Genomic DNA, 12,535 nt, shown 5'->3' with positions numbered 1-12,535 from the left:
TATGTTCAGTGGACTATGAAATTGGGGTCAAAACTATAATTTGGCATTAAAATTAGAAAGATCATATCATGGGGAACATGTGTACTAAGTTTCAAGTTGATTGGACTTCAACTTCTTCAAAAACTACCTTGACCAAAAACTTCAACCTGAAGCGAACGGACGCACAGACGGACGCACAGACGGACGCACAGACGGACGAACGAACGATCGAACGGAGACACAGACCAGAAAACATATTGCCTCTCTACTACCGTAGGCGGGGTATAAAAATAAGTTCCACAATTTTTATTTCGGATAGCAGGAAAAGCTCAAAATAGGAAGAGGATCGATATCACAGAAGTTGAATTTCTGGAAGATGTGATTTTAATATGCGAAATGGTATCCGAGAGTCTGCAAGAATGTTGTACTTTTAAGGTTCTATTTATGTTCCTTTGAGGTGTTTATTTCTTACTTGGTTTTGTCCACAGAATTTTTTTTCAGGATCTTCCCAGTATCATTAGTAAAATATTTTGTTTAAACGTCGGAAGTGTTTCTATGAAGCTATATAATGATTTTAAGTAACAAACGTAAACGAAATATATTAAATACCAAAATATTAATATGCATGTACATATACATGTAATTTTTATGCCCCACCTACGATAGTAGAGGGGTATTATGTTTTCTGGTCTGTGCCTCCGTTCGTTCGTTTGTCCGTCCGTCCGTCCGTCCGTGCGTTCGTTCGCTCCACTTCAGGTTAAAGTTTTTGGTCAAGGTAGTTTTTGATGAAGTTGGAAGTCCAATCAACTTGAAACTTAGTACACTTGTTGCTTGTGATATGATCTTTCTAATTTTAAAGCCAAATTAGAGTTTTGACCCAATTTCACGGTCTACTGAACATAGAAAATGAACGTGGGAGTTTCAGGTTAAAGTTTTTAGTCAATGTAGTTTTTGATGAAGTTGAAGACCAAACAACTTGAACCTTGTACAAATGTTCCCTTAATGGTATGATCTTTCTAATTCTAATACCAAATTATATTTTTACCCAATTTCACGGTCCATTGAACATGGAAAAGATAGTGCGAATGGGGCATCCGTGTACTTAGGACACATTCTTGTTAAGATAATGCGATGGTGGTCTTTTTGTTGTTTTTAGAGGTTCGACCATTTAACTTTAAGCTGTAACATGCTCAAGATTTAATGTCAATTGAACACAAATGTACCATTAAATATTGGTGGTTAGTTGATGTACAGTTGCAAATATTTATGAAAAGCAATGTTTTACATTTGTAAATGGCACATTACTTAAGAACGGTAACAGTGACACAACAAAATTTCAAACTTGATTTGTGTTTTGTAAGCATTGTGTATAAGTTTCATAACATCTGATTGAGGAAAACTAAAGTAAGAGAACGGAAACCAATTTGGGAATGTACGGACGTACAGATGGCGGATATCGGTTAATTTTGATACCCCCTTCTCTACGACCCGGGAGGGGGCGGCATAAAAAAGAATGTCACAATGATAGTTGTAACTTTCGAGAGCTCTTTATTAATTTTTCGTCAATATGATTATTAAAGGTTAAATTTTAGATGAAGGTATTTCACAAATATTATACATTAGGTTTTACGGTAACCAATTTTGGGACTTACGTACAGTCTTAGAAGGCCGTACTTTAACCTATAATGGTTTAATTTTTAAATTGTTATTTGGATGGAGAGTTGTCTCATTGGCACTCACACCACATCTTCCTATATCTATATACAAGGGTTTGCCAGTTTGTACAAGACTAGTTTCTCAGTGCTCTAAGACGTTACGCACGATATTGCGTCTCAAAAATGGTAACGTTTTACAGCGATTAATGATTATTGGGGAAATTGTTTTTATATTTCGCTAGCAATTTTTGTTTTGCACATCAATAATATGGATACTTCTTAATGTTTGGTTGTACTGATCATGCATGAAATAAAAAGTACGTAGCTGTTTTATAGAGCTAAAGTACAGTTACGGAAAAGCACTATTTAGCATGCAACAAATCTACATTGTTGATAAATAACGCCAGATAACGTCGCAAATAACAGTTTATTTGTAAAAAGCGGCGAAATCCTACATTGGACATCTTGCAAGACATTTGCAAAAAGCCGTTGCATTTTTACATGTGGTGTGAGTGCTTCAAAAATTTGATTTTAATATGATCTATCTATGTTCTTTTGTGAGAATAATTTACACAAACGAAATTTGATATAATCTTTCATCATATACTAAGACTAAATAACATATGATTTTTACTGTATGATCAAAGCATTTAATTAACGTAAATTCCATATTTTTCGAATTGGTGCTTAGCAGGCTGATATGAAAAGTTTATCATATACTTGTATAAAACATTATTAAAAGGAGTAAGTTCAGTAAGACCCCTTTTTGGCCCCAAAATATAGCCGTTTTACAAAATTGTTAAAATGTAAACTTTTAGTTATTTATTGGATAGTAGAATGGTTCTGCTACATAAATATGGACTGTTTTTGACATTACAATGCACATATATTGGGTACTAGCACCATTAAATCATGCTAAATTACTGAAATCTTAACAATTCCAGCATTTTACTTAAATTTTAGACGGTTTCCGTGTGAAACGAAAGTGGCCGCATCCGTGTTCATCCAAAATATTGAAATGGAAGTTGTATTTGATGATAATACATATCATATATAAAGATTGAGGATGAACACGGATGCGGCCACTTTCGTTTTTTGACAAAAAACATCTAAAAAGTGATTTTTTTTCGCATATTTGGTAGATTTTTCATTTTTGAGCTAGAATCAGATCGTTTTTAATGACTTAATAAGTTAAAATTTTATCCCATAAATTAATTGAATCATATGAAATAGACACTTAAGTGTTTAAAAAGTGGTAAAAATCTTTCGTCAGATGAAAACTGAAATTTGAGGCCAAAATCGGTCCTTACCGGACCTACTCCTTTTACAGTTCAATAACATTTAAAAATATCAAAAGGCTATGAAAGGATTACTAGGTTTATTGACCAGAGTCTTAAGAATTTCCATAGCGGGCTGATAAAGGTACCTTTATTGACTGCTTCTGGAATGTTATCACATGCCTTTCCGTTAATTTCCGTGACGTTTATCACATGCAACTTCGTGCATTTCCAGAAATTTGATTGAAAACGACAACAGAACGCGGAAAACGGCAAGTGATAAGACCTTTCCCAAAATAGTTGAGGAGCAAAAATGAATTAAGTTAAACTTGTTTTGAAAGACATAAGTGAGGTGACATTATTATTGAAGAACATGAAAAAACAGATAAAATGCTTGTTATCAATAAAACAATTAAAGTAAAGAATTTGTTTTGGTTGTCTGTAAATATTTTCTGAAAGTGCAAAGACAAACAAAAATTAAATTTTAATATTTCTTGTCTGTATATTTTCTGCTGAAGTATATGATAAAAAGATAATTACATGTCATTTTTCATATCAGACCCTTTATCGGGCCTCGTTCATGATATCAGCCCTCGAGCCTCCGGCTCTTGGGCTGATATCACAACCTTGGGCCGATAAAGGGTTTGATATGAAAAATGTCATGTAATAATCTATACTTATCATATACTTAGACTAAATAACATATGATTTTCACTGTATGATAATAGCATTAAATCAACGTAAATTCATATTTTTCTAATTGGTGCTTAGCGGGCTGATATGAAAAGTTTATCACATGCTTTGAGTGTTATCACATGCCTTTCCGTAACATTATCGCATGGCATTCCGGTAATACTCGGCAAATTCCGGAAAATATATCGCAATGCTACATTTTCAATGCAAACATTACAAAGTAGTGTACAATCTCAATTTTATTAACAAATCAATTATTTGGATACTGGAAAGTATATATTGTAAAATAATAATAAAAAAAAAAAAAAAAAAAAAATACGAATCTGTGATTTTTCTCCATTTTTGAAGCATATGATAAAAAGATCATAACATGTCATTTTTCATATCGCATGTATTATCAGCCATGCGGCTCTTGGGTTGATAATACATGCGATATGAAAAATGCCATGTAATTATCTGATGATATTTTGAAACATTTATATTTTGATAACTTAATATTTTCCTAGATCTGACCATAATGGACTTTTGGGTTTGCCAAAAAATAGCGTTGGTCTTTACAGGAACGCATATTCAATAATATTGTAATACTTAATACATAAAGCATATCATTCATTCGAATTTTCGCGGATATAACACTGTTTTGAAGTACACAAACACCCCTGGTAAAGTTATTATGCATATAGTTTGTTACGTCTGACATGCATATGTTTGACGTTTCGTCAATATGTTACCATTGTAAGGTAGCAATAAACAGTTTGGAAAAAATATCAAAATTAGCCTTCATAAATTTTACCATCCCCTTTTCATTGCTTTCTTGCAATATTAAGCTTATTATCTGTGTCATATATGTATGGAATCAGAATCTTCCATAGATTTTATATCCAGTATATAAAATGGTAACATATAGTTTCTTTTGGGTGTATCCATGGCAACAATCTGCATTCATTTGCTATAAAATATTGTAAAAGGGGGGATGGGGGAAGTCACATATTTCCCCAAAAATTGGCTAAAAGTAGAATTTCAATGGCCTGAAGTAATACCTTTTCTGAAGCTGTTTACATATATCTTTCAGTTAATCCAATGAAAATGATTGACTGAAAGATATATGTCTTAATTTCGTCTCATTTTTTGTAAAATTGCGTCAAAAACTTCGTGTAGATAAAAAGCGTTTTGTAAACATTAATTTCTGGATCGATGACCGGTCTAGCTTTGAAAATACGGAAAGTCAAACAGAAAATAGCCCATAAAACATGTTGAAAATAATCTTGAGGTTCTTATAAACCATCTTTGAAGGCTAAATTAGTATTTAGCTGTCTAAAAATGAATTTTATTACACAATAAGTTTCATATTTAAAAAATCCAGGGGCCAAAATGCGAAACTAATAGAGATTATAAAAATTTCATATTTTCAATAATCTGGTTTAATTCAATCAAATATTTCTGTGGGTGTGTGGGTGTTGCAGCCGGTAGCTCATTGCCATATTCGGCATGGACATAGAGGGCGCTCGCAGCTTGAATCAGAATTTTGGAATTCCCGTATCAGCTTGAATAAGAATTTTGGAATTCCCGAATCAGGCACTTGTTAATTTGCTGTCGACTAGAAAGCAGGTGTTACACAAATTAGTTAAACTTTTAAAACTTGTTATTGTCTCTACAGTCTCTTTAGATTTGAACTCCCTACTGGATGCAAAAAGAATATTTGTTTTTACCATCTCCCCATTTTATTATTATTCTCTGTGGAGCTATTGATTTGACATATTTAGAATTGACATCAAATGGTTTAATTGAAAATGAAAAAATGGTCTACCCTACGTAACCAGGCTTTATTTAAAAAGGTTGGCTTTATTTAAAAAGGTTATTATAATATGGCCTTTATTGCTACAGTGCGATACTGGCATGTTGCACCCTTGAATGTGGGTGCAATAATAGAACAGAACAGAAAACGAGTGATTTATAGTGGCCAAAAATCTTTGTTACGGAAAAGAGGGGTAAAGCTATATTACATGAGAACATTAGGGCAAGTGAAGTGTCTTTATACAAAACAAATGGAACTTAATTGTCACAAACTGAAAATCAGGTTTTCTTAGATAATATACAAGGGTTTGTGTAGGGGGGAGTCTGTCCTACGCACAACATAATCAACTTTTCCTTAAGAGTCAATAGAGAAAATTTTGTGGAGGTGAGAACCCATGTCAGATTTGGTAGCTGACTTGGGCTCTCATGTGGCGGTCCAGGGAGACTGGTAGTGATTGGGGGATTATTTCACTCGGCCCTTGCTCTGGGCCTGACAAGTTATAAAATTTGCAGGTTTGGAAAATGTGGTTAGTGGTAACGGTGTGGTCTACAGATGGGTGACTCTGGGACCTCCTCCACCTCATCTTATAGAGGGGAGGCCTACACCTGCCAACAGGTGGGCGCTAACTGGAGCATTGGTAATACGAGTGTTTTCCCCGGTCACTCACCATGGTAGGTGGTGGTGTAACTCTGTTTAAGTACCAGGGGTTTTATGACACTATGTCAACATAGGTCAGCTGATAGCCAGTGTGTATAGGTAATCAGTAGTCACCCTGGCGCCTCAACAAAATATTATAGAATACTCTGTAGCCAAATTATTGCCACAAAGTAAAAAATGTATATTCTAGTCATGAAAATGTAAATACATGTTGGTGTAATAAAATGTATGTTAATTCAAAGGATTGTTTTTGTATAAGTTGAATATGAAATACAGAGGATGGAACCTCTAAACAAATGAGTATAATATACAGAAAGTCTTTAGTTAGTATTTGGTATTTGTGAATTATAATTCACAACAGAAAAGGGGAGACAACTCTCGATTAAGTTTTAATATGTTTAGAAAATACGTCAACAACTCTGGACCGTTGTTTTTCATCTCATTGTTATTCGTTCAGTATTGAAATAGGGTTTTCATATATGAGTATTGCAATTAATAGAGATTATAAAAATTTCATATTTTCAATAATCTGGTTTAATTCAATCAAATATTTCTGTGGGTGTGTGGGTGTTGCAGCCGGTAGCTCATTGCCATATTCGGCATGGACATAGAGGGCGCTCGCAGCTTGAATCAGAATTTTGGAATTCCCGAATCAGCTTGAATTAGAATTTTGGAATTCCCGAATCGGGCACTTGTTAATTTGCTGTCGACTAGAAAGCAGGTGTTACACAAATTAGTTAAACTTTTAAAACCCGCCCGCCCTCCCTATGAGAATAGTTGCTGCTGTTTTTGTTTTATATTTTCAGGCATCTGTTTGCTGTATTTGATTGGCATATTATGGTTACCAGTATTCAAGCAGGACCTTCATAGTATTGGACCAATACAGGATAATTTCGAATAAACTTGCGTTTCTATGAATTGGACATTTCCGTTATTAAGCACTTTATTAACATATTATGGACTATTGGGATTTGAGCATCCAGCATTAATTTTAGTTTTTATTAATTAACAATTATATTAATTGGAACGAAAACAAGACATTTTTAAAAAATCAATTATCTTCTTTTATCCTAAGGCGCAGAGTCAATTTTGAATGGGGGGAGGTCCAGGGAGACTGGTAGTGATTGGGGGATTATTTCACTCGGCCCTTGCTCTGGGCCTGACAAGTTATAAAATTTGCAGGTTTGGAAAATGTGGTTAGTGGTAACGGTGTGGTCTACAGATGGGTGACTCTGGGACCTCCTCCACCTCATCTTATAGAGGGGAGGCCTACACCTGCCAACAGGTGGGGCGCTAACTGGAGCATTGGTAATACGAGTGTTTTCCCCGGTCACTCCCCATGGTAGGTGGTGGTGTAACTCTGTTTAAGTACCAGGGGTTTTATGACACTATGTCAACATAGGTCAGCTAATAGCCAGTGTGTATAGGTAATCAGTAGTCACCCTGGCGCCTCAACAAAATATTATAGAATACTCTGTAGCCAAAGTATTGCCACAAAGTAAAAAATGTATATTCTAGTCATGAAAATGTAAATACATGTTGGTGTAATAAAATGTATGTTAATTCAAAGGATTGTTTTTGTATAAGTTGTATATGAAATACAGAGGATGGAACCTCTACACAAATGAGTATAATATACAGAAAGTCTTTAGTTAGTATTTGGTATTTGTGAATTATAATTCACAACAGAAAAGGGGAGACAACTCTCGATTAAGTTTTAATATGTTTAGAAAATACGTCAACAACTCTGGACCGTTCTTTTTCGTCTCATTGTTATTCGTTCAGTATTGAAATAGGGTTTTCATATATGAGTATTGCAATTAAACACCTAACTGTGTATTGCTACCTAAAATATGATAAAACAGTTTGTAGTTATTTTCGGAATAGAATTCACCTATCTAGTCTATGGATATAAATTTTAGATAACTTAACTGTTGTGATTTTATAGAAAAGCTGTTTATAAGTGTGGACTGATTGATTACACGGTATTGACGCAATAACGTGTGTAACGTAACGTCTAACTATTCATTAAGTGGTCCGGAATTTATTAGCATTGGTTTGTGGTCAATGTCAGTTGTTTATATTAAACATAAGCATTTGGACTAATACTTGAAATCTTGGTGGTTGGTTACTTGATGTACAGTCGCAAATATATCATGCATATTTAGAGCATACGTCGAATACTTGGAAATCCCCCCTTTTTATGAATTTATATAAAGTCCAATAAATGATCCAGGCGTGAAATCTGAAGTTTATAAAAATTGGACTTTACATCATTAAATTAAAACTATATGTATGTTCTATTTTTAGCCATATCAGCCATGTTGATTTGCAAGCGGGGTCATCGGACATATTTTTTAAACTAGATACTAGTACCCTAGTGATGATTGTAGCTAAGTTTGGTTAAATTTGGTCCATTAGTTTCAAAGGAGAAGATGTTTGCAACAGACGACGACGACGACGACGGACGACGGGCGCCAAGTGATGAGAAAAGCTCACTTGGCCTTTCAAGTCAGGTGAGCTAAAAAATGCTACTTGTTAAAGTAAAGCCCCTCACTGATTATCATTGATTATCTGAACAAATATGAATTGGCTGTCAAAACGTATTTTTGTCAGTGTGAGGCAATTTGTCTGTGAATTTATTGTTACTCGTGATAGAAGCCAAACAGCAATCTAAAACTCTTTAGATTTTTTTTTTATTTCATGTATAATCCACATTTTGTCTGAACAAGATCCAAAAATATGCATTGGTTGTCAAACGTACCTTTTCAACCCGAGTCCATTTGTCTGTGAAATCATTTTTATCCATAGAGGTAACTGTCGTATGGGCTAACTTATTTCTGTACCACTTCAATGTAGCCAGGTTTGCTCCAGGTGACATGTCGTTCGGATTCGGAAGTTGGTCCCATCCCTTTGAGGGTTGTTTTAAATTTCCTATATTTCGCAGCAGACATATCATCAGTGTTAAATCAAAGTCTTTGGAAGATGTAGCTACAAAACAATGAAAGATTATAAGAGGAAGTGTCAATTTGCGTGGAATTATTTTATACTTGTGCCTTTTTTTCAAAAAGTTCAGTATCTTTTAAAATATTACAATATTAAACCATTAAATGTATTCTTTGAGGAAGTAACGCTTTTATGTCGTAGTTATGAACGTGCAGTTTGATGTTACGTATCTAAGGATGGATTCAAACTGTAAAATACAATGATTTCTTAACCAGAAAAAAAAGTGAATTGTCAAGAGAAAATTTTCATATACGACCCACTTCCGTTAAAAGAAATCTAGCTTTTTAATAATATGAGCAATTCACACTAATTGTAAAAATTCCAAATGTATTCATAATATTTGTATAGCTTTTTTATCATTAATTTGAAACACGTGCTTATGGGCGATACTTTGAAAATGGTTTGCACATTTGAACTTGTTAAACAACTTTTCCTGACATCTAATACTAAATATTGGTTTAAAAAAACGATACGGTCGTACCGTATTTGTTTTGCCCTGGCATTACTTAAGAATTGAATGCTTCTTTTTGTAAATTCATTGGGGTGTAAAAGCGTTGACCGAAGTACATTTTGTTTCCGTGCGGTCAACGTTTTTACAACCCTATGAAGTTACAAAAAGAAGCATTCATTGGTTGTCATCCATCATATAAGTGCGGTTCGTTTCATCAGAGACATATATATCATGTCTTTGGTTCAATGTTATGAGCTTAATTCGGCCGTTAGTTTGGTATTTTACATTGTTTAACAATCTGGTGTTCTCGGGCCTTTTACACTTAGTTTACGAAGTGTGCTCATTGTTTTAGACCATACAGAAACGTGATTACTTCTTTTTCTATGGAAAGCCAACGGGGTCAAAATTCTTATTTCGTTTTGATACTTGTCAATTTGTAACTTGTAACTGTGTGATTTGTCAATTGTATATTGATGTTTTGTAACATGTCGATTCGTTAAATGTAAAAAAAAAATCTTCTTCTGTTTGATGTTTTACTACTAACAAATTCCCGAGGCACATAAGCACGGCTGGTAATCTACACACGCAGAACATTTGGTTCTGCAATGAAAACCGTGAGAGAATTTCCGGTTGTGCTTGAGTGGAGCAATTGTCACCGCTTCGAAAGGTATATACATTTCTAAATCGCAATTTTCTTATTCGACTGATCAAAGTATTGAAAATCGGAGAATGCTATGCTGTGGTGAATACTTGAACGAAGAGATACATGTAGCATTTACTGTTGTACGTGGAGTTAAACTCCGACAAAATCAGTTGCCGCACGAGAATTGGCCTAAAAATTTATATTCAAATTTTAAAATGGTTCCAATTACAGACCCTAAAGTTCAAATTTACTTTTTATTCGGTCAATGGTTATGAATGTCGTTTTGGGCGACGTGTACGATGTCCGGTGTTGATCGACACCTTAATAAATCTAAAAACCTCATATTTTAATTATGACATGCGTGAGGGGATCGGTTCTGATTGAGGACATCGTGAATGCGTGAGGGGACGTGAAATCATAATATTATATCCAAACAATGAGTCTTTGAAAGTTGCCTAACTGTGGTCAGATTGTTCAAGAAAAAATACATTTGTGTGCATGAACAAAATTAATGAGATAGAATTTTGAAATACATTGTGGGAAGATATGTTTTACGAACAATAAAACGAAATTGTCAACGATTTGTTTCTAGCTACAAATAAAAGTTGAAATTTTTTTTTAAAGCCCAGTATATATTTTTTTTTCTCGAAAAGAGTTAACTCCCCTTGTATTGCGTATTTATAAAAAAAAATGGATCGCGAAAACACAAATTTTGATAATTTGTTGAAATATTTTGATTTATACAATACATCACAAAGTTTTCTGTATATGAATAAACAGTCTAACCAATAAATTTCAAATATGTCTCCAATAACAGTAGTAAACCGTTGTCGAAATTCATAAATTGATTGAGAAAAAACAAATTCGGACTACAAGCTAAAACTGAGGGAAACACATTAAATATAAGAGGAAAACTTCGACACAACAACAGCACAAAATTAAACTTTAGCACACACAGAGACGAAATTACAATCTTACAATGGCCATTTTCCTGACTTGGCACAGGACATTTTAAGAAAAAATGGTGGAATGAACCAGGTTTTGTGGCATGCCAAATCTCCCGCTTCTTCGGCAATGGTAAATATATCATTTAAAGACAACATTACATGACAGGACAACAATAGAAAAAATGATAGAACATATAGGACAGAGAATCACTATAATTATAGCTAGCAAAAGGTACCAGGTTTAAAAAACACCCATACGTCAGACGCGTCTTTTGTCCACACAAGGCTTACCAGTGATGCTCAGATGAAAAAAAGTTCGAAAGCCAAGACAAGTACATTGGGGACCAAAAGTTCCAAAAAATTGTGCCTAATAAGGCTAGGGTTTCTGCCTGGAATAAGGAACATCCTTGTAATTCCGAATAATTCATAATTTTGAAACCAGTGATGTTTTATAAAATGACTATATAATAGATATACATGATAAAATCAAAGTGGTGACTAACGACACAATAAAAACGGATTAAGGCAACATTCAACGACTGATAGCTTGTATATGATTTCAAGTCCCCTCACGCATTCACGATGTCCTCAATCAGAACCGATCCCCTCCCGCATGACAAATTGAAAATATGACGTTTTTAGATTTATTCAGATGTCTATCAACACCGGACAGCGTCCACGCCGCCCAAAACGACATTCACACCCATTGACCGAATAAAAGTAAATTTGAACTTGTAGGTCTAAACCATTTTAAAATTTAAATGTGACTTTTTTAAGCAAGTTATCGTGGGACAACTGATTTTGTAGGAGTTCAACTCCACGTACAACAGTAATTGATACATGTATCTCTTCCATCAAATATTCACCACAGCATAGCATTCTCCGATTTTCCATATTTTGATCAGTCGAATAAGAAAATTGCGATTTAGAAATGTATATACCTTTCGAAGCGGTGACGATTGCTACACTCAAGCACAACCGGAAAATCTTCTCACGGTTTTCATTGTCAAGGGGTACAATCAAAATCACGTGATGGATATACACACACCGGAAGTAACAGTCGAGCAGACCGCTTGAAAGGTAAGTAGTCGTATTTACTTGTTTATATCAATAAAATTTAATAAATAAGGTAGTGCACCGAATGTCGGATACTATCTAGTTTTGAAATACACAATCATCCTTGCTGGAAATCGTGCAGTTAATGCTAACACTTCGACACAGTTCCAAAATTTCACCAGATAACTGTGTCGAAGTGTTTGCAATAACTGCACGCTTTCTAGCAAAAACAATTGTGTATTTTCAAACTACATACTATCCGACATTCGGTGTGCCAACTTATTAATCAAAATTTAATTGATATAAACAAGAAAATGCAACTACTAACCTTTCAAGCGGCGAGTTCGACTGTAACTTCCGGTGTGTGTACATCCAT

At 34.4% G+C, this 12,535-nt stretch overlaps 1 protein-coding gene across 1 annotated transcript in view; it reads right to left on the bottom strand.

The window, feature by feature from the left end:
* The window catches only part of LOC134722999 (uncharacterized), a 30,329-nt gene that overhangs the window by 16,485 nt on the left and 1,309 nt on the right, over positions 1 to 12,535 (bottom strand). The window contains exon 2 of the mRNA XM_063586628.1: positions 8,821 to 9,047. Within this exon, the coding sequence (XP_063442698.1) occupies positions 8,821 to 9,047 (227 nt within the window). The remainder of the gene's footprint in view (positions 1 to 8,820; positions 9,048 to 12,535) is intronic.

Source organism: Mytilus trossulus, chromosome 6, assembly GCF_036588685.1.
Source record: "Mytilus trossulus isolate FHL-02 chromosome 6, PNRI_Mtr1.1.1.hap1, whole genome shotgun sequence".
Lineage (NCBI taxonomy): Eukaryota > Metazoa > Mollusca > Bivalvia > Mytilida > Mytilidae > Mytilus > Mytilus trossulus.
Note: the sequence above shows the minus strand (reverse complement) of the source record. Positions and strands in the feature narration are given on the sequence as shown.